This window comes from Komagataella phaffii, chromosome 2 (genome assembly GCF_000027005.1).
Source record: "Komagataella phaffii GS115 chromosome 2, complete sequence".
Lineage (NCBI taxonomy): Eukaryota > Fungi > Ascomycota > Pichiomycetes > Pichiales > Pichiaceae > Komagataella > Komagataella phaffii.
In genome coordinates this window covers 1,875,997-1,901,868 of record NC_012964.1, presented here as the reverse complement: position 1 = coordinate 1,901,868, position 25,872 = coordinate 1,875,997, and the positions used below count along the sequence as shown (strand labels likewise).

The 25,872-nt window shown below is 40.5% G+C and overlaps 12 protein-coding genes across 12 annotated transcripts; 5 read left to right on the top strand and 7 right to left on the bottom strand.

Moving 5' to 3' along the window:
• Positions 1-271: 271 nt before the first annotated feature.
• Positions 272-4,180, bottom strand: PAS_chr2-2_0263 (Subunit of Elongator complex, which is required for modification of wobble nucleosides in tRNA; the record flags this gene model as incomplete). The annotated part of the gene is made up of 1 exon (XM_002491885.1): positions 272-4,180. The coding sequence occupies one exon, from the start codon at positions 4,178-4,180 to the stop codon at positions 272-274; it is 3,909 nt and encodes a 1,302-aa protein (XP_002491930.1).
• A 186-nt stretch (positions 4,181-4,366) lies between these two features.
• PAS_chr2-2_0264 (ATP-binding protein that is a subunit of the HOPS complex and the CORVET tethering complex) lies at positions 4,367-6,358 on the bottom strand (the record flags this gene model as incomplete). Its single annotated transcript, XM_002491884.1, has 1 exon — positions 4,367-6,358. One exon carries the CDS (start codon positions 6,356-6,358, stop codon positions 4,367-4,369), a length of 1,992 nt encoding a protein of 663 aa, XP_002491929.1.
• Positions 6,359-6,817: 459 nt separating this feature from the next.
• Positions 6,818-7,009, bottom strand: PAS_chr2-2_0265 (Hypothetical protein; the record flags this gene model as incomplete). Its single annotated transcript, XM_002491883.1, has 1 exon — positions 6,818-7,009. The coding sequence occupies one exon, from the start codon at positions 7,007-7,009 to the stop codon at positions 6,818-6,820; it is 192 nt and encodes a 63-aa protein (XP_002491928.1).
• A 311-nt stretch (positions 7,010-7,320) lies between these two features.
• PAS_chr2-2_0266 (Subunit VIII of cytochrome c oxidase) lies at positions 7,321-7,545 on the top strand (the record flags this gene model as incomplete). Its single annotated transcript, XM_002491882.1, has 1 exon — positions 7,321-7,545. One exon carries the CDS (start codon positions 7,321-7,323, stop codon positions 7,543-7,545), a length of 225 nt encoding a protein of 74 aa, XP_002491927.1.
• Positions 7,546-8,385: 840 nt separating this feature from the next.
• Positions 8,386-9,654, bottom strand: PAS_chr2-2_0267 (3-ketoacyl-CoA thiolase with broad chain length specificity; the record flags this gene model as incomplete). Its single annotated transcript, XM_002491881.1, has 1 exon — positions 8,386-9,654. The coding sequence occupies one exon, from the start codon at positions 9,652-9,654 to the stop codon at positions 8,386-8,388; it is 1,269 nt and encodes a 422-aa protein (XP_002491926.1).
• A 264-nt stretch (positions 9,655-9,918) lies between these two features.
• PAS_chr2-2_0268 (Hypothetical protein) lies at positions 9,919-12,261 on the bottom strand (the record flags this gene model as incomplete). The annotated part of the gene is made up of 2 exons (XM_002491880.1): positions 9,919-10,778; positions 10,827-12,261. The coding sequence occupies 2 exons, from the start codon at positions 12,259-12,261 to the stop codon at positions 9,919-9,921; spliced, it is 2,295 nt and encodes a 764-aa protein (XP_002491925.1).
• A 149-nt stretch (positions 12,262-12,410) lies between these two features.
• Positions 12,411-17,351, bottom strand: PAS_chr2-2_0270 (Essential structural subunit of the nuclear pore complex (NPC); the record flags this gene model as incomplete). The annotated part of the gene is made up of 1 exon (XM_002491879.1): positions 12,411-17,351. One exon carries the CDS (start codon positions 17,349-17,351, stop codon positions 12,411-12,413), a length of 4,941 nt encoding a protein of 1,646 aa, XP_002491924.1.
• A 549-nt stretch (positions 17,352-17,900) lies between these two features.
• PAS_chr2-2_0271 (GPI-anchored cell wall protein of unknown function) lies at positions 17,901-19,115 on the top strand (the record flags this gene model as incomplete). The annotated part of the gene is made up of 1 exon (XM_002491878.1): positions 17,901-19,115. One exon carries the CDS (start codon positions 17,901-17,903, stop codon positions 19,113-19,115), a length of 1,215 nt encoding a protein of 404 aa, XP_002491923.1.
• Positions 19,116-19,211: 96 nt separating this feature from the next.
• PAS_chr2-2_0484 (uncharacterized protein) lies at positions 19,212-20,312 on the top strand (the record flags this gene model as incomplete). Its single annotated transcript, XM_002491877.1, has 1 exon — positions 19,212-20,312. One exon carries the CDS (start codon positions 19,212-19,214, stop codon positions 20,310-20,312), a length of 1,101 nt encoding a protein of 366 aa, XP_002491922.1.
• Positions 20,313-20,333: 21 nt separating this feature from the next.
• Positions 20,334-22,490, bottom strand: PAS_chr2-2_0272 (Subunit of a heterodimeric peroxisomal ATP-binding cassette transporter complex (Pxa1p-Pxa2p); the record flags this gene model as incomplete). The annotated part of the gene is made up of 1 exon (XM_002491876.1): positions 20,334-22,490. The coding sequence occupies one exon, from the start codon at positions 22,488-22,490 to the stop codon at positions 20,334-20,336; it is 2,157 nt and encodes a 718-aa protein (XP_002491921.1).
• Positions 22,491-22,895: 405 nt separating this feature from the next.
• On the top strand, positions 22,896-23,489 carry PAS_chr2-2_0273 (Protein required for ethanol metabolism; the record flags this gene model as incomplete). The annotated part of the gene is made up of 1 exon (XM_002491875.1): positions 22,896-23,489. One exon carries the CDS (start codon positions 22,896-22,898, stop codon positions 23,487-23,489), a length of 594 nt encoding a protein of 197 aa, XP_002491920.1.
• Positions 23,490-23,914: 425 nt separating this feature from the next.
• PAS_chr2-2_0274 (B-type regulatory subunit of protein phosphatase 2A (PP2A)) lies at positions 23,915-25,858 on the top strand (the record flags this gene model as incomplete). The annotated part of the gene is made up of 1 exon (XM_002491874.1): positions 23,915-25,858. One exon carries the CDS (start codon positions 23,915-23,917, stop codon positions 25,856-25,858), a length of 1,944 nt encoding a protein of 647 aa, XP_002491919.1.
• Between the last annotated feature and the right edge of the window lie 14 nt (positions 25,859-25,872).

Below are 25,872 nucleotides of genomic sequence, written 5' to 3'. Positions count from 1 at the left end.
TGAAGCAGGCTGCTTCTGATGATTCCAGATTTGAATCCTGGTCTCCATCGTGCTGACAATCTCGTCGATCTGGCAAGTAATCAGAGAAATGAAGTCGAATGGTTGTTCATCGGAAAACAATTACGTAATACCTTTAATGATTATGATGGATCCCTGCATTCAGCTACCATTTCTGTTGAAAAATTTACCTATCCAACTCAAAAACTATTTAAAAATACAGTTAGCCACAGATTCTCTCAAAAACCATGGAACGCAACTCTAGAACGTGCGTCTAGAATTTCAATACAAGCTTTTCGGGAAAGTCTCGGATAGTTGGAACCGGAATCTCGGGCACATAGTAAACCATACCGTTATCATCCACCCTTTCTCTGTCCTTTTCTTTGATGTCGTAAATTTCTTGAATGTTAGCCTTTAGCAAGTTTAACACTTCCACAAACTGCTTCTGTATTTGGTAAGCCTGCTCTCTCATGTTTCTTCTAATTAGAGCCTCAATAAGCCGTACTGCTTCAGCTTCGGTATTCTCCAGTCGTTCAATAAGTCTGCCAACAGATTTGACCAAATACTCTTCTTCATAAATAGTACCTTTCTTACCTCTGGCCTTCTTTCGCTCCTCTCGCCTCCTGTTTTTGGCTGTTTTCCTTGAGGCTCCAGTTTTGGCTGTTCCTGCAGTCTTTCCTGTGTACCTAGTGAAAAATGATTCCTTAGTCGATGTTTCTGATGCTGCAATGGACACATTATCAGGAGTGTCTTGCTCCATGGTATCACCGTAAAAAGCATAGGGATCTTCCTGTTTTTTGGCTCTCAGTTCTCTTAATCTATTCAGTTGGGAGTTAACTTGACCTTTGCAATCGGCCAGCAATTCTGCAACTATTCCAAATCCTTCTCTGATGCTAGGATCGATTATACTTTCTATCAATTCAGGTCTTTTCAAATCTACACAGGTCAAGATGGCTCGATCAAACTGATAATCTTTGCCAAATAGCCTTAGACTTTCCTCCACGTTATTCAAGTACTTTAGCTCAATTTCTGCTGAGCTGGAATAATCATGCATATCATTCAGTCCAGCAATCAGCCTTTCACAAATATCTTTAAGCTGGGGTTGGGCTTCCACATGTGTAGTAGCGATACTCAAGGCTTCCTGCCATCTTTTGGCCAGAATATAATCTTCCAAAGCGGAATCTTTGTCTCCCAACATCTCATATGTGATAGCAGCATCGACAAACTCCTGGGTTCCATGAAGATAATCGGCGTATTTTTCCAACACTTTCCTGCTCTTTTCATTATCATAGTGGTAAAGATTTAATGCATATTGGAACAACTTCTTACTGACAATGTAATCAATGATCTCCTCCTCAATATCCTGTTGCTCCTCAGCAGAAATTTTAGAGAGTGAGCGCAGGGCCTTTTCGTAATTCTTCAAATGATCGTTAATTAAAAACTCTTTTCTTAATTGTGGTTGGACATGCAGATTTTGCAAAAATGGTAAGTATTCTTTGGGATCCTTTTGAGATTGTTGAGCAACCATCAAAGTTAAAGGTATGTCATACAAAGATAAAGCAATGTTGTATATCTTGTTTACATCTTGGAGAAAACACAGATGCTGTACAGATTTTTCGATCTCTGACTCTTCAGTAAAAGATCCAATCAATCTCAATGCATCCTCTAAATTAGGTGGGTTTTGGCAAGCATAAGCAGTTAGAATACTCTGCCAATATTTCTTGCTATACTCAGGTCTTAGAAGAACAGTTAAAATACCTTCGCAAATTCTGTTTACCTTGCTTCCAACTGGAGGCTGCGAATGCTCGAGTGTTAAGTTTTCAACTTTGGAGGTCAAATTCAAAGTTTCTTTATACTTCGTTTCAGAGACATCTTCTTCGTGGAGGCAAGATAAAAATAGATCCAGATACTCAACGCTACTCAGTTCATTAACAAAAAGCTCCAAGTTGTCGAAAAATAGTTGAGGATCATAATCATGCAGGATGTCCAAATCTATTCTATGAGTTCGACACGTTGAAAAGGCTTCCTTATATCGGAGAGCTTTGATATCTTTTCTAACACCAGTTAAAACCATAATTCTTGGATATATGGTTTCCAAATTTCCTCTTGGTGCCTGAAGGACCACAGAAGCTCTAGAGGGAATCACAGAGACAAGTAATGAACCTCTTTCTATCATTCGAGTTCGTTCGTCGTCATCTTCAATATCGTTAGCAGTCTCAAATTTATTCATCAAGTGCACAAATTTCAGCTGATGCTGGGCAGTCGTAAACACAAGCAACGATTCTGTAATCTTTATTGACGTCACTGCCGGAGAAATCAATACGTCATTACCATAAAGTTTACCATTGGAAGAAATACCAAAACAAACACTTGAAACTTCATCCGCCCACAGCTCAGGGTTTCTAATTGAAACCTCGTAGTCGAAACATAATTGCGGGAAAGTAACAATGGGCTTTGTTTCGGCCAAGTTCGACATTTCTACCTCATAAACTGTTCCATCAATAGTTTCATACGTTAGTACGCTAAAATCAGATCGGGGCTTTAATAGAACAACTTTATTCATTGTTTCCGTTATGCCAACAATCTCGGGGCTCGAGATATCCTCAATGCTGAAAATAACGATTCTGGACAATCCATCCAAGCTGTCCACTAATATAGCTACGTGATCAGTTCCAATAACTGCGATTTGTCTAGCTTGTTCATCAAAACTGCAATAAGTTGTTTTGTTTATAAGACTCATCTCTTTTGGTGCTGCTCTAAGATCCGCAGCCTCGTGGATAAACGTATAGTTCGCAGTTAATGTTGCAAACCTCGTGTTTGATTTTGAGACTGCAAGATCCAAAATCGGTTCTAATACATCAAAATCCCGAAATGCTACAGGCGGTGGAACATTAGCAATTGAAAGAGGCGTAATCATGCAGGTGGTACCATCTACTACCAAGCTCATCCCAACATCAAAACCGGATATATTGGGGCCATTCTTAGTATTGAAGGCTAGATCAACAATTTCCAGTGAGTGCGAGGATGCAATCATGAGCCTTAATGGCTTTTCTGGATGAAATTGAAATACCTCAATCGTAGCACTCGAACTTAAAAACAACTCCTGCTTCAAATACCAGTGATAGTTTTTGGAAGTCCATAACTGAATACTATTTTCCAATTGGAAGGCTAAAATTTCACTGTTACAAGACCAAGCGAGGTCAATAATTTTAGAATTGGGTGGAAGTCTGCTTCCAAACTCTCCGTGTCTTAACCCATTCCTTTCGAAAAACACCAAGTCAAGAACAGTTTCCAGAATATCTTCATCATGTCTTCTCTGCGTTGATGCGATCAAAGAACCTTGGGGTTTCCAAGAAAGATTTCCCTCGAGGCCATCTATGGGTTCGGAGCAGCTATCTAACTGCCCATTTCTGGAGTACACTCGGATAACTCTTCTATTATTATTCTCCACCTCGACAATTGAAGTTATTGAAAAATATTCACAGTCACCTCTCCACGAGATCTTAATAGACTGCGAGTCGAAGGGACTCAAGCCTCCACTTTGGTAAGTTCCTAAAGTTGGGTCTCTCAGCTCATCAGTATTCTCCAAGCCCGCATGCTTCAAAGACTCCTTCTCTCTCTCCAGCGCTCTTGCACCTTTACCTTTGAATTGTGTTTCTTTCTTACCCCATCCTACGGAGACTTGAGTATTCTGTTTAACGTCATTTGGATCAAGGAATCTCTCCGCAATAGGTTCAAATAAACGAGATAAAAGAATAAGATTTTGCTCCTTTGTTAACAGAGCAAGTGTCTCTTGATCTGGTGACCAACAACTAGTAGCGATTCCACAATCTATACTTCCCACAATTTCAACCAGGGTAGTATCTGAATCAGGACGAGTAATATCATATGTTGCTGTAACGATATCCCCCAGTTCAAAAACAAAAACCAATTGAGAGCTGTCACCAAAATGCTCAAAGCTTAAAAGTTTGTCGTTTGGGTCAATAGAGAAGGAAGCTAACACCAAAACTTGGCCATCCTTCATGAACTGGTGAACTTCAATTATTCCAGATTCATTCTTACCAAGTGCCACGGTAATTGTGTCTGAAATGGAGTCAAATACTGAATCCAGCACTCTCAACTCAGGATAGGTTCGTGATTCAACCACGATCTCTCCTTTGTTCAGGACCACAAGGTTTCTCATGTCCACTCTTTCTTAACTAAGTTTGAAACCAGAAAAAAAAGAAAATTTAGGAGCACTTACTGCGCGCGATAATACTAGAGTATCTGATTCTAAAGGCATCTAACTCTATCTCTGTAAGGGAAAGTCAGGGATAGGAATCGAAGCGAAGGAGATATGAACTGTACAGTCGTTAATAGGGCAACAATATTATTTAGTCAGCTTGATTATATCATCACTTTTGAGAACAGAACTTGTGAGCACAAGAAGCTTTTTGTTCAAGTTCATAGACTCGTTGATCTTCGATATGGCGACCCTTAAGGTTGACAATTCTCCGTACGATATACCTCCCAGCATGACTACTATAATATACTCCTCATTTCTGAGAACACCCTTACGTGAATGAGGAGGCGCTGCAGTTCTGTGGGTGAATATTTGCTCTTTTGATTTTGGTATCAACAGTTTGGACTGCATGGTACCAGTCAAGTATGTGTTGATGATATCGAGACCCTTCCAGTTGTACTTTTTGTTAGATCCCGCAATGTATGGAATTACAGGATTGGAATTCGGCCCAATGAAAGATCGGGTATAAACCGACTGAATTAATCTAGTAATGACAGGAACAAACCCTGGGAGAGCAAAATCTAATTCGGTAGGGTTTAGAAGATTTGTTTCTTCCGTTCCAGGCAAAAGGTTCAGAAAAGTGCTCAAATTATGGAAGTCTTTGATGAGTTGTGAATTAGGATTTTGTTCTAAGGGCTGGCTCTTCTTACTTGTCAAAAGTGAGAGCTCGGCAAGCGTGTTTATTACGGGAAGATAGTCCACACCATAGTAATCAACGAAATCCTTCTTCAATGCATTAAATTCATAATCCCTTATCCCATTCTTAACAATTGAGGAGAGGATCATCAACCTAAGAGGTAGCAAAGGAGGAGGGTTGTATTTGCAGAAAAAAGTTTGAATTGATTTGTAGGTGGTTTTATTGTCTAGTTTGTTGGATAAGATATCTTGTTGGAGTTCCAAGAACTGATTGAACAAGCTGTCCTCCGAGTGGTTTTCACTGTTGCCCGTTTCATCATGTACTTTTGCTAGAACTGCCTCAGCCAAGTTAGTATGATTCTTCAACGATTGTTGTTCCTTTGTGAGGTTCGTTAAGTTGGAAACAAAATCCTTTATTTGTGCAATGTCTTTAGCCTTGTGCCTTTCTTCAAATGATTCTTGTAACGATTTAGCTTTAGAATTGAGCAAAGATCCCACAACAGTGAAATTTAAATCTTTGATTTCCTGGTAGAGCTCATCATTCAGTGGTATCGTTTCAGATTTCAAGTTGACGGTGTTGTATTCAACGTTAAAGTTATCATGCACCAAACCACAGTATGTGAGTTGTGTTAATAACGGGGTTATAAAATCAACGCTTCTCTCAAAAACAAACAGGTCGCATTGATTGTTGTAGAATGAGTGAATATCCATGAACAATGTCTCGTCCACATCTTCCAGGATTTTTCTTTTTTCCGGACTCAATTTATTCAGAGTGTAGTTGGTGTATAATTTCTGATAGATATCATAAAACTTGGCTGAATTGGCACCCTTGATAAATTTATTTGTGAATCTTAACTTGAAGTTAGAATGAATCACCAAATGCAGCAAACCATTTGCCAGGGCATACAAAGGTTCGATAGATTGCAATTGGTACAACTTTTTCAAATCTGAGGAAGAATTTAGAGAAAGTAGATCTTTGTCTATTCTGAACAGAATAGAATCCCACGAATAGTAGTCAATGTCATTCTCCAATGATAGCTCTGACAGATATAGACGAATTGATTGGTTTAAGGATCCCAGAGTTATTAGTGATGTGTTCATCATTGAATTCGTCTCAGTGATGGGTAGAATGGTGGATCGGAACAGTTTTGCCACCCGTCCAACGTTTTGCAAACTATCCTCGCAGAAGAACACAACAGAATTAAATTCATTCAGAGCTGCATGCAAAGTTTCATCGGTAAGGTTCTCTAACCATATGACCTTGGTTATTCTGGTGACCTTTTGAAGAGCGCTGAACGGCGTCAAAAAGTTGATTGGCTGAGATAGTTTTTTTTCCAAGATCAGCAGATGATCGCATTGTATGTTAAGCTTTCGATTGATCTCGTCAAAGATTGCAAACAGATCATCGACTGGCTTGGAATCAACTGAGCTGAGATCTATCATCAGTGTTAACAAATTACTTTTGGATAAGAATTATTTCGAGAGTCACTTTGGGTGCTCTTGGGAGCAAAAAGGCTACTTTCCACCTTCCATGTTTTAGCTCAGAAATCAGAGAATATACCAGGGTTAATAACAGCATAGCCACCAGTTTTAAAGTATCAACGTTCTTCATTTGAAGGGCTCATGTCAGCAAATTTCTAGGTTGACTGGGGAGAACCAGGTCAGAAAATTCTACAAGTATTTGGATTGGACAGCGGACGGTCACTCGCAAGGCAAGAAGTTTGCTAAACTAAAATCTGCCCTCCAAAACCATTAATTTCACCTTGCAATACCACGCTAGCATCATCAAAGACACAGTCCATCTCCGTGTTCACCAATAAAAGTCATGCAAAATATGCTCTTTAAAAATACACAATATAAAGTACTGTGCAGCTCTTGATCTTTGTCACAGGTTTAAATAAGTTAAGCTTCCTCGGCCTTCTTCTTCTTAGCCAACTCAATGTAGTAGTTCTCTCTGTGGGCTACGGTTGGCTTGTGGACTCCCCACCACCAGTAGGAAGCAAAGCCGAAACCGAGGGTCAGGCCAACTGAGATGTCGGTCAAGATTCTTCTCTTGACAGATCCTTGAATTCTGGTTAATGAAGCTGCAGCCATTGTTTCTATGTGTTGGTATTTGAAAAGGGAAAGTAGTATTTTCTTGGTTAGTTAGCTTACCCTTTGGGTTCGAAGGTGCGTCACGTGAATATGGGCCGACTGGCCCTCCAGTGAGAGGCTGCGCGCGACATATTTTGGGGGATCCAGCCAATCAGAAGATTGGCAAAAAGCGTAAAGGAAATACACGAAATTCTATGAGGTGACCTCTCACCTCCTACTATTGATCGTTGTTACCCGGACTACTCTTTTCTTGCACGATACCTCTCCAATAGTAACTCTCTTTAGTTCTATTACCTTGCAACAAACACAAAATGTTCAGATTAGCCGCTAGACAAACCCCAAAGAGAATGTTCTCCACTTCCAGAGTGGCCGCTTCCGGTGCTCACGGCGATGTTGGTCCATACTCCAACCTTCCCTTCAAGGTCAAGAACAGAAGAGTTCCATATGCCGTTCCACACTTTTTGTTTTTTGCCATTGGAATGGGTATTCCATTCTTCGCCTGCTATGTGCAGTTGAAGAGATCTGGATCGATCTAAAGCATATTGACAATTTGTACATCAACAATACATTGAATGGTTAAGTTTAAATGTAGGATATTCGTTGGAAATAAGTGCATGAAAGACGATGGATAATATTAAAATCAATGAAAAACTGAACAAACCAGACTCCTTGACATTTTATTACCGTGTATCTGATTTGCAATGGTCGCTGTTATGAAAAACTGAGCAAGTTGAGCTTTGGTCATTTTTGGATGATAGAAATGAATGGAACTATGTGATATTAGTTTTGCCGGATGATTAAGCATCAAGCACGTAAGAAATGTCTAATCCAGATGTTTGTTATGAATTCATTCAATCTCTGTCATCTGATTTTGACGAGAAGTTTTGTTCAAGTTCTGGTAATACTCGACCATATGTATTTAATTACCCTTTGACGCCTTGAGTTCTAGTCATTGGCTAATCTACGTTCCAAGGCTTTTCATATCCTGTTTTCTTTCTTGGTTGTAGCTGCAGTGTCACAGTGAGCTTCGATTAGCCTGATTGAAGTGTTCTGTAAAACCGTCTAAAGTTCTATTTCTTCTCAGCAACTAACAAGCTTCTAAGTGGTTTTCTTGCTCCCCTAAAACAAACTACTACACTCTGAAGCTATCCTTCTCTATCTTGTCTAATGGGCACATATGTCCCGCTGCACCACCCTGCTGTTCTTTTGGAGAATCGAATCTGTATATTGCCAATGAGTATATAGTAGGGATACATAATTTTTGAACAATCTAAGATTAGAGGAATCTGGATGCAGATAGAGCATCGTCCACCACTAAGGAATTACTTATTCGTTTCACTCCTGCTGATCCAAAAGTCTCAACAATTGTTGCTCTCCTATTCTCTAGCAAACACTGCTGCTGCTCCCATTCCGGTACCGATACACATTGATGTGACTCCGATCTCTCCTGGCTTTAACTCTCGCATGATAGTTGACACTTGACGGGCACCAGTACAACCCAATGGATGACCCAGAGCAATTGCTCCTCCATTCGGGTTCACTTTATTCTTATCAAGACCAACCTTATTTATACAATAAAGTGCCTGACCTGCAAACGCCTCGTTGATCTCATAAACTGTCACTTTTTCCTTTGGCAAATCGACCAATTTGAGGACTGCTGGAATGGCATATGCTGGGCCAACTCCCATGATCTCTGGAGGTACTCCCACGGTAGTACATGCAATATACTTGCCAAGAATGGGAAGGTTCAAATCCTGGGCCATATTTCTGCGCATTAATAAAACAACGGCAGCACCATCTGAGACTTGGGATGCATTTCCGGCATGTGTAGAACCATCCTTCTTGAATGCTGGTCTTAGTTTGCCTAATGACTCTACGGTAACGTTAGGTCTGGGACCTTCATCCTGGTCCACAGTAATAGTCTTAGTTTTTGCGGGAGCATCATCATCGTCATTTTCATCATCCTCGTCCTCCACTTCTACTTGGATGGGAATAATCTCCTCTCTGAACTGACCCTCACGGACTGCTTTTTCAGCTTTTTGGTAAGAATTCGAAGCAAATTCATCTTGGGCTGTTCTGGAGATGCCAAACTTGGAGTTGATATTTTCATTAGTTATTCCCATGGGAATCATGCATTTGGCTCCCTCTGGATGTTTTAATACTGATTTAGATACTTTAGGCATAGCTGATGGTCCATAGTTGCTTGACATACTTTCAACACCGGCCGCTAGCCCACAGGCGATCTGACCAACGAGAATCTTATTTGCAACATCATTGACAGCCATTAGCCCTGAAGAACACTGCCTGTTGATTGCCAAAAATGGAACAGAGCTAGGAATTCCAGCTGCCAACATGGCGGCTCTATGTTCATTAGCACCAGCACCAGGATTCAAAACGTTTCCTACCGTCACTTCTTCAATCAGGCTTTTATCAAATCCAGGAGGCAGTTTTTGTTCGAACAATCCTTCGATCAACTTCTGAAGCAACACATCCGAATTCACATCCTTAAACTTGCCCTTTCCACCTTTTGTAACAGCAGTTCTGAAGGCGGCAACAATTACTACATCATCAGAGTTCTTTGCCGTTAACCGTTCTACAGGATCATCACCTGCCAAATGTTTTCTTAGTTGTGAAAGTCTTTCCATCCCTGTTTACTATAACTGAAAAGAGATGGAGCACCTTTAGTCTTTATATAGAGAGACATCTGGGGCAATTGTCATATGCAAGAAGTAGCCGAAAAGGCATGTGAAAGATAAAATGCGGAGTGCTGAAAATCGAGCAATATGTAGAAGCTTGGTCCCTCACCCATTACTATCTAGATGCTGGTTGTTACCGTTGAAAATGTCTATGAAATGGGTCTATATGTAAAAGGATAACTAAATCGTCGGAATCAAGATGAGACTTACCGCTTATAGTGGGTCAATTTTTTCACCAGGACGCTTCCATCTCAACAAATCCCCTCCGGCTGAGAACACCCAGACGTAATTTTTTTGGAACACTAGACCTGCTAAACGTCCCAGTTTCACATCACTGCTACCAATCGGTTGTATAATAGGAATGTCCCTTAGTCCTCGGACAGAGTGAACTAAGGGGGTTTCGCCAGTTAAAAGGTTAACCTTGCAACAAAAACTGGCTTCAAATGCAGTGTCACTTGCGTTGCCGGGGGGAATACGTTGATCAGAAACATGGGATGTGCTCTTGATCAACCCTAAAAGTGATTGATGCTGTGAGGATATGGATGTCACTGAATTTGAATGACGATGGTGCATAGGCTTACGGGGTATAGAGAGGAACGTACCGTTCGCCACGGGTGGCGGTGAAGGTGACCTAGCTGCTAAACTCTTCGATGTTTGGGTTCTATGATGGTGGTAAGTAGAGTGAGTAGAGGCCTGTTTGTGAACATTCGGTAAATTCTTGGGTTGAAATTCGTAGAACACAATTCTTCCGTCGTCTCCAACTGCTCCAATACGGTACAGAAGGCCTAACGACGACTTTTGGCAATCAACTTGAATGTCCCTTACCCATGAAGCCTGGCCCTCTAGGCGGGCTACTAGCCGTAAGTTTCCGTGGATGGGACTTCCTGCGCATGTGTATGACATATTGGTAACAAACAATAGTTCATAGACACTTATGAAATCATCCTGAGATGATGCAAACAGATACTTTCCATCTTTTGTGATTTTCATGGATAAGATGCCTCCATAATACGAGGTGTGGATATCAGTTACAGTTTCCTTGAGGACGTCAACCATTTTTATACTGGAATCGTCTGAAGACAAAAAAAACTAATTCTCGTAAAGTGGATGTTGCTGAATACTTGTTATTGACTTTTCTGAGAGCTGAAAATGAGACACAGGGTTTTCGTCACTCTGGTTTTTATAGCTGACATGTACTCTAATGAAAGCAGGGGAAGGGGCAGGAGAAGGGGAAGGAGAAGTAACAGAACGTGAAGCCATTGGGGTAGACGAAGCAGGAGTTGTGTTGGTAATTGTTATTGATGTTTTTAACTCGTTCTCAGTGTCTGTGTCTGCCGTATCAGAGTTATCAAGATTCGGCGAATTACGCCGCTGAGAAATATCGTCACAATCCTCCAAATCTCTATTGAAGAATAAAACCTCTCCATTGGAAAATCCTGCTATGATGAACTGTCCGTCAGTTGACCAGCAAATCGACATAACAGGTTCATGAATTAGATGACCCTTTTTATTGAATCGAGAGTACTTCATCTTGAAAGGATTGAACCATAGTATGTCACCGGTAGAATAACCTACTAAGATATCCAGGTTTCTCTGATTTGACATCACATATGCCTTGTGATCTAAACAGGTAACAACACCATGGTTAACAAAGACACGAATGAGCGGCACTTCGACGTCCATTGTCTTATGGTCATCGGACAGGTTAACGATGTTGAGAACCCTTCCGTGGCCACTAATGAGAAACGAATTGAAAGCATTTAATTTTTTGGCAACACCATCCGTGGTGGAGACCTTGGAGATGTAAGTTGAGCCTGATCTCATGATTGATGATTTGGGTGGGTTGAGATTAGTACGAGATTCCAACAACCTGTAGGTAGAATTATTGGCACTATTCAGCGAAGAACACAACGTTGAGCTTCTCGTTCGGGCATTGTGACTAGGTGGTAAATTGGCGTTAACATGGGCCATTCCACTGACGCTGCTGCTGGTATCGGTGGGCCCAGGTGAATTAGAAGTCCTTGACCCACCTCCCCGCGACCACAATCTACCGAGGCCTTTGGAGGAGCCAGTACCATTAGTTAAGGTTGGGGCTGGAAGTTCAGAAAATTCAGCGATGCAGCTCACGCAGCCAGGAGTTAGATGGACTGGCTGAAAATGGTCACTGACAAGTGGGTTAAGTGTACACCCGAATGGCAGAGTTCCAGGATCTTCACTTTCAGGAGGTAACTTCACCGGATTGGTAATGGGATCTTGGGATGCAGGTCCGCTAGTATTATGAAACTTTCGAAGGTTATACACCACCCACTTGCTAATCGCCACATATGTGCTTGGATCTTGGGCTAAAAGTGACGTCCGTGATATTCTAATTGCCAAATCAGGATGATATACCCCATCGACATGGGTGAACTGAAACTCTTCATCGTCGACCATAAAGAGAACATTTTGGTCCAGCGATTGTATCGGAAGTAAATTGTTATTGAGAAAAGTATTGTACTGAGAAGCAGTGGGCTTCTGAATGTTCAAAGGCTTTGCCAACTCTGAAGGGATATACATGAGGAGTTGAGCGTTCAGTTGGGCTCTGAAGTTCTATTCCAGGAGATCTCGTAAAGTAAAGTTTGGTGGGTGGGTTCGTACTCCGCGAAATCGCCTATAATGTAGTTTCTGAGAGTTCATTAATAAGGTGGGTGGGTATGTTACGTAAACTACAAAATGCTGTTTAATTGGGTGAACAGCAAAGATAACTGTTTCAACCCTTGATAATTTTCTGGATTTGGAGCCTGGGAGGCTTCTTTTTCAATCAGGACTTCTCTTTTCAGAACACCAACTACCAAAGTTTTGAAATGCTTCATAACTCCTTGAACTTGGTTGACTGCATTTTGGTTGGTACCTGCTAGAGATATGACAACAGCCAAAGTGAGTTGAAAAACAGGCACAAGCAACTCAAAATAAGAAATTTTGTCTCCTACAGCTGACGAAACGTTCAATGGTGAATCCAGCGAAAGGCGGAGCCTGACAGTCTGATCATGATTTTCCACCAATTGCAACTCCACACCCAAGTCTGGATCAATAGAAAGGAATTTGCAGCCTTTTATCACCCCAAAGACGTCTCCATTCACAAGCTGCTGTGCTCCTGTTTTTGTTTTGGCGACTCGAATCAAGAAGTATATCGTAGTTTTGAAAGCAGTTAACTCGTATAGAAGAACATCCAAAGGGACTTTTGTAGGTCCTTTCTTGGAAAAGCACAAACCAAATATTTCGTCAGTTCGTTTGATGCTTCGAATCAGCATCAAAAAAAAGTTGGTTTTAATCATATGGTCCATCACAAAATTGCTTTGTAACGAATTCTTTTCAAATCTCGATGATATCTTTACTAATGCATCAAGCAACAGCATAGAAGTAATGCGAGGTTCACCTTCGCCCATGATAGAGTCATTACAAACCAACGATAAAAGTTTTGCATCGTGTGACCGAATAGATATCAATGCTTCCGTACAAACTCCCTTATTAATTTCTGAATAGTTGAGGAATTTGCTAATCAACACATAGGCTTTGGATCTAAGCATTCCGGTGGACAACGGACTTAGTATTGTGTCGATTGAAATCTTAAACAAAGGATAAAGCCTAGATGAATCAATAAGTGAGTTTGTGGTCTCACTCGTCTCATTATTAGTGAAAAATGATTTTCGGTCCTTTTCATACGAATCCACCAACAGTAACACCAATGTCATTAGTTCCTCTGTGTACTGAATATCGATGTCAATATAATCGTTGATTCTGGGCACAATGGATTGAAATACTTCCAGGATAAAGTTTGATCTTTCCGCGTGTGTTAAATTACCTTCATTAACAATAATCTGGACCAGAGTAACCCATGCATGGAGCGTCCTGAATTGTTGTTCCTTAAAATTAGTGTAGAAAATGCTGTTGGAGAAATAGTTAACCAGATAGTTTCGTCGTTCTTCGAACGTAGATGAAGATTTGTCGCCTTCTTCCAAATGAACCAATTCTACCATTTGGTTCAACGAATTTAATTCAAAAATGCTCTTGCGTTCATCACCATCTAGTGTAATCGTTTTAAGCTTCAATGTTTTCAGAATGTAATCAAAGTCAAAACGGCGATAATAACTATCTAATGGGTCCAGTTTATTGACAAGATTCAAGTTCAAGAAATCCAAAAAATCCAAGATTCTTGGGAATCCATGATTGAGTTCACTTGATCCAATTAGCGGATCAACATAGCTCTTTCTTGCAGAAATAGATCCAGTGGACGCTATATTGTGCAGCTCAAGCGATAAAAGCTCAAGCAACAACGCTCTCTGACTAATAAAGGCAAGCAATGCGCCTGCTCCGTAACTTTCACAGATGAAAGTGTTTGATAGCGACAGAGCTGGATCGAGCAATAGACCATCCCATTGTGTTTGGACGTCAATTTTCGGTTCAAAAATACATATTTTCTTGAAAAAATTGAAAGGCAGATCGTTTCTCAGGAAACCTGTAATCAAGCTGGACGTGTTGGAATTTTTTAACAGTCGCAACACAATATCAAAAATTAATTTCAGGATTCTAATCGCATTGTAGGGAATGTTCTTGCCTTCTGTTAACACTTCCAAAGTATCTACCAGTATTAATACTAAGGTTTTAAGTGTCGATCTTGTGGACGCAATAGTTCCGAGGTCCTGGGTATTACCCAATCCTAAAGAATTTCTGGTATCAAAACCAATAAAAAAATGAGAAACAGTAGACTCTGCAGAGCTCAAGTTGTTGTTCAGAAATTCTAAAATTTCAATCTTTAATGCCAAAGAATTTGGGTTCTCCAACTGATCAATTATGGAATTGCGGAGTCTAATTGATTCGTCCACAGTTTCAAAAGTAGAAAGTAGTCGATTCTTTTTCACCACGGATGAGAAGGAAGAACCAGCAGAGAACTGTGGAGACAGTGATATCTTACTAAGGATTTGTAGTGATTTTCTTGCGATTGATAAGTGTTGCGATCCAATATAAAGACCAATGTGAATCAAAACAGGTAGCCTGAACAAAAATGTATCATAAAAAGAACTCAATCCTCGAGTACCAAGATCCATGTTTGATTTCTTCATCAATGGAACAACTTCATCAAGATATAATGGTTCTTTTTCTAATAACAGATCAATAACTTCTAAACTCAAGTAAAGTAATTTTGCCTCTTTGCTAGACTCATTTTTAACCGTTAATTCATCGATTCCCAATGAAGCAATATCGAGGAGAACATCATAAACTTTTTTCTCGTACAAGTAATACGTAACAATTGATCCTGGTTCGTTGCTTATGAACTTAAAAAAATCCTTGCATTTGACGATGGAGTTGAGATTCTGTAGGCCACACACTTGAGCACTAATAATAACTTGATTATCGAAAAACGTTAGACAATGCTTAAAACATTTTAATAACGAGGTCTGAAGTGCGATACGACTCTTTGGGGCAAGAAGATCTTTATTGGAATTGACCAGTAATTCCTCAGCAAAGAATTCCAGGTAAGACCATACTCCATTCTTTCGAGTTGTTGACCCCAAATCAAATGGAAAAGTCAGATCTAACAGCGTCGTGTCTTCTGTTTGGACTGGTCTTAACAATGCTTCAATTAGGCCAACAAAAGCATTAATTTCGTCAAATGTTCTGAGAGATAAGAAAAACACATCCTTAGCCACAAAACTCTTCGTACTGCTAAGGTAATGCCTATTCATAGGAAAATTAAAAATCCAATTATCGATAGCTCTCCAAATGGTATGCCTGCTTTCTATGTTTGTTCCGATCAATGAGCGTAGAACTAGCAATGTAGGAGCGGTGATTTGAGTAGCAGACTCCAAAAATTCAAACAGCATCTTAAGCAAGTCATTTTCAAATAATTTTAGCTTGGTGATTTCACTATTGTTTGCAATAGATGAGATTAACTGAAAATATCCGGCAATAAAGATGACTGAGTCTTCTCCTAATTCTGGGATCACTGATTCTTGAAAATTTTGAGAAAACACTCCAGGAGTTATACTGTTGGAGCCATTCTCTAGTAATGCCTTGTTATAATAGTTCAGTGCCTCATAAATTGTTTTCCAACTAATACGTGAATTAAGTCCAGGGCCGGAGACAATATTCTGTGAGTTTTGTTGAGTCAAGAAGTTGAATGTCTCAACGCTGTTTGCTTCTCCTGAAGATAGTCCGGATAACATCAGGCAGTAAGTGGAACTAATCAAAGGCGAGTTGCAGACTGAAGCCCATTTCAAAAACCCATACGCATTGGAGTCTTTGTCTAGCCAAAACTGCGTGCAGATATTTGGGCGATCATAGTAAAGATAGTAAACAGAAAGATAGAATCGTTCAAGATCAGCATTCTCAGCCAAAGTATCTAAATCTTCCAATATGTCCTCGTTAGCCAAAAGGATATCCTCTTCTGTGTTTCTTAGATGTGTTAATAAAAATGCTCCGTTGGAAATGAAATCTTGAATAAAAGTGTTCAAAATTGAGACTAAAAGCTCCTTGAAATTATCCTCTAGAATCACTTCTATCTTGCTACCTTCGTCATCCGATAATCGCTGTGCCGTAAGTTCGGGTATGTGATTCTGTAGCAGGGACTGAAAATCAAAAAATGTGGTGCTGTTATCAACTCTTGAAAGAATTATCGTAATGGCCATAAACTTTTCCAGAGCTCCTATTTCAATGCATTTCAACAGGGGGTTTTGAACACTTGACGAAAACTCATATTTTGTAGTTCCTGAATCCTTTTCTTTACACCAATTGACGAAGTATATCAAGAAAACTAGTACGACCAATGCCAAGGTGACGCTAACATTTTCCTTCTCTAACTCTTTCAAGTAAGTTGAATGGAGCTCTTCAACCACTGAATCTGGAAGCTCGTTCAAATGGCTAAAGTAGTCGAAGACAATAGGAATGTATGATAGCGAGAAGACATCATTCTCTTCTATGGCAGAAATGCGGGAAACAAAAGTTTTGAAGTGATCGGTTGTGATGGTTGAAAAATTATTATTTGCGACTCCATGAATGATTTCCCCCAACAGTTGATGCTCTTTAAACAAAAAATTTCTTCTGAAGTCAACACCGTCTTGAATTATTCTTGGAACTATGTTCCCGTTTAGGATCTTGGTTCTAGCTACCAATTGTTTTATGGATTCTAGTTCTCTTTCGATTACCTCGTAGGATTTCAGCAAATTATCAACCAATTCCTTGGCAACAAAATGAGAACCAAAATCTGACACATTGGTCAAGTATGAGACGATCAGCAATATGAATCTACGCCTCATATAGAATGAAGCTTTTCCACCATCGAAGAGAGAGTTTACTAGTTGAGCTTCGTCTGTAACACTGACGTTGTAATTTATCTCCGCTGCTATTAGCTCATCCAGGTTGAGTTCGTCGCTCAATTGAACAGTGGCGATTATGAATTCTTTGTTTAGTTCATACTCATCGCCCGAGGTGAACTTGACTTTTCCAGACTCCAGAGATTTCCTGCTAGAGTCTGATTTGGGAGGATAAAGCAGGAGATTTGTCAGATCCTGCTTAAGCTCGGACAAAGCAGAGGCTACAAGTTCGGCCTGGTTCCCCTCGATTGCATCATAAAGGGTAATGAATGGAATATTAGACCATTCTTTGCTCATTGTTTGGTGCTTGTTATTTCGAAGAGAAAGATTTCGTGCGTAAACAAGATTACATGAGCACGATAGTGATGTAAGGATGATTTTCTCGACTGCGATGAGCAGAGAGAAAGTTTGCAGTGGGTGCATCTAATTGACGCAAGTCGGGGCTTAGATCTGGCGTTCGAAAAGACCGAAAGCTTGTCTCTTTGAACAATACTCCAAAGTTCTTTCAAGCATAAATGCCATCTGACAAATTCGTTTGTACTATAAGTGTCCTGTTCTCTCTCTCGTCAGACAAAAGTAAGTAAGAAACTGTAATAATTTATTTCTTCTCCAACGCGGGGTGAAACGGCGTAGGTTAAGAGCGACCATAATTCCATGACATCTTATCGTAAAATTTTCAGAAATCGTCTTGATTTTGGTCGTGCTTTAAGGCTGCATCTTGTGTGAAATTCCTGAAATTCCTCTCGTGACATGATCTCACCTCAGCCCCGTCACCATGTCCTAAACATAAGTAATGTCTAAACCCTGAAAAATGAAAAAAAAAAACTTACTTTCTTTCTTACACATATGAACTTATTAAGTCTAACCTTACTATTGTTCACTACTGAAGCACTCGCCCTCACCGGTGAACGCAGAGCTAGAACTGGTACATCGTTTTTGTCAAGGGTGGCCAGGTCAACTGAAGAGGAAGCAGGAGAATATGGGGCATTAACATTCAACAACGTTGGATATGAAGGAACTTACTACAACGTAGAAAGTATAAACGTGGACAAGTGTGAGTGCAAACTGAATACTGAATCTCCCTTCAGTTTTGAAGGCCCAAACTCTCCATTAGACGAGGAGCTTTCAGTCCACTTGAGGGGACCACTGCGCTTGAAACAGTTTGCTTACTATTTATCTGAGAATGAAACCAATAACGATGCTACCTGGGAGAGGCTAGCATACTACAATTCCGAAACTCAGGCAGCAGAGAACGTCACCTTTATGGGAAACGTTGGCGAGAATTCAACCTGCCTGGGCCAAGCACTAGATTATGTTGGAACTGATGGAATTTCGAGTGCTAGTTCTTCTGAAGTTCTCGAGGCAGATAACGAGTTATACTCAGATGAAGAGATTATCATCTACTCCAACGTAACTTGTGAAAGCTCAGGATGGAGTAAAGATTGCGGTGTATACAGGCATGGTATTCCCGCTTTCCACGGCTTCTCAGGAACAACCAAGATGTTCCTGTTTGAGTTTGAAACCCCAGAAGAGTCTAAGTACTCAGAAGATGACGTGCTGTATTACAATATGCCAGCTATATGGCTTCTAAATGCCCGCATTGCTAGGACTTCTCAATATCCAACTAATACTTCATGTTCTTGTTGGGCTAGTGGTTGTGGAGAGTTTGACATTTTTGAAGTTATGAACTCGACCGATTCTAACAAATTTGTCTCTACGATTCATGACTTTCAAGGAACAGACGAAGTCCAAACTGGGCTAACTTTGAACGGCTACATGCTCAGAACACCTGAAGAGACTCAAAGTGGAGGTGTCGTATTTGGAAGCGATGGAACCATTACTGTCTTTCTTTCTAATTACACTGACTTTTCTTCTCAGATTGAGGCATCAGTGCAGCAGAGTTGGATTTTCGACCTTGAAGAGGATACTCTAGCAACCACATTGAGCTCTGCTTCTTCCGGATTGTATTCTTCATCAAGTGAAGGAGCTGCTGTCTTAGTAGGCTCATCAAACAACTGGATCACCCTAGCGATGGTGGCACTCTTACCCTGGATTATGTAATCTGAAAAATTTATAGATATGGCTTCTGTATGATTATCTAAGCGCTTTTGTCCTATCCTAGATATAGTACCGCTGCTTATAAGGGAGACGAATAATATGAATGAGTTCCCAAGAATAGATTTCAAGCGATCTGCAACAGCGCCAACAAAGAAAATAAACATCGAACCAGACATTCAAGTTTTTCAAAAATCTGTAGCTTTTGAGCGTATAAGCATTGGTTTATTCAAACTCTGTCAATTGTGTTCCGGAAAACAAGTTCCTCCTGGGGTGTTAGAATACCACTTAGTTAATTATCAAGATGACCAGACACATGAGAATCAATTTCAGAATGCATTGTATACAACCGACCAGATAGTTGAGAAGTACGTCGCTAACAAATTGGTGATTGCTTTCTTGAAGATACTTGAAGAGATCAGGAGTAAGATCGAACTACATCCTCCCGTGGAAAATCATTCCAGATATGGTAATCTTGTGTTTAGAGAATGGTTTGATGATCTGGTGAACGACGCGGAAAGACTACTTGACATACATTTAACGAACATAGTGGCAATCGGCAATTTTGATAGCTACAAAACTGAAGCGGTCTACTATCTGATAAATGCATTCGGTTCTAGGGCACGAATAGATTACGGAACAGGCCATGAGCTGTCTTTTCTTGCTCTTTTCATTTCATCTGTGATGTGTCTTTCTGGGCCTATAGATCTCAACGGAACAGAGATTCTTATACTATTTGCAAAATACTTGGATCTCATAAGAACATTGATCTTAACATACAAACTAGAGCCAGCAGGTTCTCATGGGGTTTGGGGTCTGGATGACCATTTCCACCTTCCTTACATTTTAGGATCTTCCCAATTCGTTGATACGTTACAAAATAAACAACTGACCACAATAAAGCCATCCAGTATTTTAAACAACTCCACTGTAAAAAGATGCTGTCTGAACAATATGTTTTTTAACTCTATTTCATTTATTAAAAAGATAAAGAAGGGACCTTTCAACGAACACTCGCCGTTACTTTACGATATTTCTAACGTGAAAACTTGGTTAAAAATCAATCAGGGTATGATCAAGATGTATTTCGGCGAAGTCCTAGGAAAGCATCCAGTGGTGCAGCATTTTTGGTTTGGAACCATCTTGTTTCCCTGGACGGATAAAGACGGAAACCCTCTTCCCACAAGCATAGTTACTGAATAAAGGAATCCTCCTACCTTCCTTTCAATCTATTTCTTCATCTTCATCATCACTGATGTAAAGGATACTTCTGTTTCTCGGTCTGGATTTTGTTGACTGTTCAAGAAACTTCAATCTTTGCTCTAATTCCTGCTTCTCGGCCAATTTACTGTCCAATAGAACCAATTCTTCATGTTTCAATAATCTTTCCTCCGGACTGAATTTGTGGAAGCTGGTAGTAGTAATGTTATCCTTCACCTTGAACTGCAACAAATGAGAGTGAAATTTCCACAAAGTGGTTCTATGGCACACCGAGAGTACTGTTATGCCAAGTTCTTCAATGGCATATTTGTAACAATCTTGTTCCAAATCTGCCGAAATAGACGAAGTGCACTCGTCCAGAATAGCAAACTTAGGTCTTTGATAATACAATCGGCACAATGCCAGTCTTTGCTGCTCCCCTATGGAAAGAAGATCAGACCAGTTCCGTACATAATCAAATGGTGACATGGGTAGCTGCCTCAGTTCATCAGGTTTACCGTGATCTGCAGTCAACGTATCGATGTCATGTTGTAGTAATTCTTCGCAATCTGTTGCAAGGTACTCCAATTTAGTAAGCTCAAGCAGCTTGTATAGTTCTTCATCTGTTACCTCGCAGCCTTCAACAGAATCAGGATACACAATCTGTTCTTTCAAGGTTCCAATGGTAAAATATGGTTTCTGAGGAAGATAAAAGAAATTCTTTCTGACAGGATCCTCATTGGGGATGCCAAGTTTTCCAGGTGGAACAACAGGCCACAATCCACCAAGGATTCTAAAAAAAGAAGACTTTCCAGCGCCATTAGGGCCAATTATCAAAAGGTGATCCCCTTTTTTGATATGGAAACTAAGGTTCTGGACAAGTGTTTGACCTGACGGAGTGACAAGAGGGACGTTATCAAAGATAATTTCCTCGGTGTCATTATAAGTTATATTTTCTGACTTCACAACGGTTTGGGATGCATTGATTTCGTTCAGCTCCTCTTCAAATTCCAAGGTTTTCATGACGTAGCCACGCAAGTTTTGAAGGTTCTTTTTTGACTGAATGATCTTACCTAAAGAATCACTTCCTGTTAACAACAGTCTTCTGTTAGTGATAAAGGATGATGTGAATTCGTTGATTAGGTGGTCATTGATCTCTTTGAATTGGGATTGGACAAATATAGGCAGAGAACAAAGCAAAAGACCTGCAGCACCCCAAGTGTATTTAACGATGAATGTCATCATCGTGTCGTAAACAGCAAATCTCCTAAATTCAAGTCGCTTGAAAAGGGCCAGTTCAAAGAACGCTTTATCCAATACGTTCAATTCCAAGTTGTAGGATTTTGATAGGGCCAACTGCTCGTTATTCTCTATCACTTTGGAATGGTAAATGTGAAAGTTGTTCTCCAGATCATTTGACTGGATAGAAAGCCGAGTAAAGTTGGGCTGGAATTTCTTCAACAAAATCGTGGTAAAATGCACCACGAGTCCTAGGATAAGCACTCCCTCGGCTGTATTGCTGTTGGGGGCTGTTTTCGATAGCTGATAAGCGCATAACAAGACGTCCAGTGAGGGCTTTAGTAGCTGAGGGAATATTTTGGCCAATGAATCAGAGAGCTGTTCAATGTTCGTGGTCACTCGTTGATTAGGATCGTGAATTTGTGCAGAATTCATGAGCTTATAAATAGTGGTATTATCTCCGGAAACCGGAAGATATTTGTTGATGAGCTTATTGGTAAGATTGTTTCTGATAATCAGCTTGATATAATGTTGAAGGAAATTCAAAGAAGAATTTATAAATGAAGCTGGAATTCCAATTACCATCCACAACACCAACAGTTTCAAAAACTTATTGAATTTGGACGATACCAAGTTTGCAACCAGTTTTCCGTCCAGGGATGCAATCTTGAGGGAAATGACTGCCCTGATAATAAGCAAAAGAACTTGGGATCCCAACAGGATGGGCGTTTTCCTGTCTATGCATATTGTATCACTGATGAATTGAAGATATTTTTTCCAACTGAGCTTTGGAGTGGCTGCTGAAGATGTTTTTTTTGTCTTTTTCTTTCCGTCGCCTCCGCCACCTTCTACCACCGATAAAGCTAGGACAATCACATATGAGGACCTGAGGATCAAGTCCCTGTGGTTTCTATAATGCTTTAATAGGCGTCTTGGTTTCATCTTCGAGCCGGATTTTATTCAGTGCTTACAGTTAGGAAAGAAGACAGGAAACGTGGAAACACATGTATTTAAGTAATTCTTGTGATGGTCCATGACTGGAATATGCGTTTTGCGATAGAGGGAGACATGTGAAAATGAGTATCCGGGGAACACGAAATAATGGGAAGAGTAAAACTTCGCGGAACTGTTATCAGAAAAAGCAAACGGATCAGATCGCTTGCTTGGTGAAGATTCTCAATGTCCGATCGCAATCTAATCAGAAAAGCAGTTTTCAGTTTTCTTTTGTTGACGTAATAATCTAACTCACTAAAATCCATTCAAGAAAGTGACGTCCGTTTCAGACTTATTCTACAAAAGAGATAGTTCATAAAGGAAAGAAAAAACTCAGTTTAAGGAAACCTTGTCATGTTGCTAGTGTACAACAATTTTTTGCAGAGAAATCCGATCATCACCAACGGCCTCACCACAGGCTTTCTTTTTGGAACCGGAGATGTATTGGCTCAGACTTTGTACTCTGATGGAGTGTCTAATTTTGACTATAAAAGGACACTTAGAGCTGTTGTTTATGGCGGTATCATCTTTGCGCCCATTGGAGACCGTTGGTACAAACTTCTAAACGGTATCAGGATGCCAGTCAGGCTGTTCAAATCTGAAAAGTCTCAGAAGGTAAGCGATACAATTGCTCGTGTAGCGGTAGATCAACTGGTCTGGGCCCCGGTGGGAATCCCGTTATACTACTCTTGTATGGCAATGATGGAGGGCCTTACCATCCAGCAATGGAAACAGAAACTTGATGAAAAATACATGGATACCCTTTTTGCAAATTGGAAAGTTTGGCCCCTGTTTCAATTGGCAAACTTTTATGTTTTTCCTGTTCAGCATCGCTTGCTGGCTGTTAATGTCATCAGCATCATTTGGAACTGTTATCTCTCTGCCAAGAACAGTGGGGTTTTAGAGGATATGCCTGTCATAGAGGACGGTACACTTAGACAAAGCTAGACATTTTTGCATCACACATTCATTACTCGTGTCTGTTTAATCGACCATACTCCATAATTGATTGACCTATATTCAATTATACTTATGTAAGCCGTCAAGTGAGGAGTTCAAATAATCTGCGGAAAAAACCGATCACTCCTGCAAGTGATTTTTCACCATTTTCTCTCGTTCCCTATTACTCTGCTCGCTAGGATTAGTGCCCCCCTCGTTTTTCCGTCCACCACTATTCCTGATTCCTCCCACCCAGCGCCTCTGCCCACTGACGTCGTCGTTCACCCATCAAATCCTGATTCTCTCCCGACACCAAAATACACACAGCCAGAATATCAAACAAGTGTTCCTGTTTTCGTCACCGTTCCAATTGCAACAGTCCAACACAGCGTCATCAATATACTAGTGGCTACTAAACCATTTGTACATCCAAAATGATGAAAAGCTTCAAGAAACTAACAAGAGCAAAGTCTACTAGCTCAAATAGCAAAAAGAAGGATGCTTCAGTTAGTTCGGGAGGTGCATCTTCATCCAGTAGCAAAGACAAGAAGCCTACAAACTCAGAGAAGAATTCCAGGGATAAGGAAAAGGAAAAGGATAAACGGAAGACTCCTACGACTCCCACATTGCTCACTCCGAAGGTTCAGACTCCTATTGCTGTATCCATAAGTCAACAGCAGACTGACCCTCCCAGTAGCAATTCAAACGTGAATGGCGTCCAAGTTGATATACATGCGCCCATTACTGATCCACTAGAGGTGCCTCACAGTTTGCACTCTTTTGAGAACTATCCATCACCACAGCACCACACAGACATTGATTTAATAAAGACTCCAAAGAGGCATAACTCTTCCCGATTTGAGCCATCAAGTGGCACTGTGGAATTTAAACGGCTTCCAACCTTTCATGAGGTCCCCGTTGAAGAACGGTTGGATCTTTTCATTGAAAAAGTCGACCAATGTAACGTCATGTTCGACTTTAGTGATCCATCATCTGAACTTACGAACAAGGAACTGAAAACCATGACGTTGCAAGAGTTGACCAATTTCATTGCATCTAACGAGTTTACTTACACTGAAGAAATATACCAGCATGTGGTTACAATGTTCAAGACCAATATTTTCCGACCTATTCCTCCACCTGTAAATCCCATCGGAGACATTTATGATCCGGATGAAGATGAACCCGTCTTTGAATTGTCGTGGCCTCACATGCAGGCGGTCTATGATTTTTTCCTCACTTTTGTCCAGTCTCCCGACTTCAACCACACCATTGCCAAACAGTTCATTGATCATAAATTTGTTCTCACAATGTTGGAATTGTTCGACAGTGAAGATCCAAAAGAAAGAGACTGCCTGAAAACTGTACTCCATCGAATTTATGGTAAGTTTTTATCATTGCGAGCTTTTATTCGCCGTTCTATCAACAATATCTTTCTCCAATTCATCTATGAGACTGGGCGATTCAACGGTATTCCTGAACTACTTGAAATATTAGGCTCAATTATCAACGGATTTGCTCTTCCACTTAAAGAGGAACACAAGAATTTTTTATGTCGAATCTTGATTCCTTTGCATAAGGCACGATCACTTTCCCTATATCATCCACAGTTAGCATATTGCGTTGTTCAATTTATTGAAAAAGATGAGAAGCTCACGGAGGATGTTGTGAATGGCCTTCTTAAGTATTGGCCCAAAGTCAATTCTCCAAAGGAAGTTATGTTTCTCAATGAGATTGAGGACATTTTGGAGATAATGAAACCATCCGAATTCCTAAAGATTGATACTCCCCTATTTGCCCAATTGGCAAAGTGTATCTCATCCCCACATTTCCAAGTCAGTGAGAAAGCACTATGCTTTTGGAATTCAGACAGATTCTTAGGACTAATTGCAGAAGACAATGAAAACATCCTGAGCATTCTGTACCCTTCCCTGTATGAGATTATCTCGCAGAACATTCCCCAGGATCAGGCCACTGCTAACTCTACTCCCACCACCAATACAGTAGAGGTGGGGGACGACGCAGACGGCGATGAACTACTGGATAGTCATTATGAACATGAGAGCAATTCATATGTGAACCTTCAACACCAGCAATTGATTTCCCAGTTCCAAAATCAGCAGAGCGATGTTTCAGGAGGAAATTGGAACAACACCATTACTGCCTTGGCCCTCGGTGCCATAAACTTTTTCATGGAACTTAACCCTGAGTTATATCAGAAATGTGCAACCTTGTACGAGGAACAATCCCACGAGCGTAAGAAACAAGATGCTCAGCGAGCAGCCAAGTGGGAGCAACTTGAAAAGTTGGCAGAAGAAAGGAAAGCATCTTTGGACCAGAACGTTAGTTCTGCCGATGGAAACGGACAGGGTAGGTAATTAGTAAAGGAACA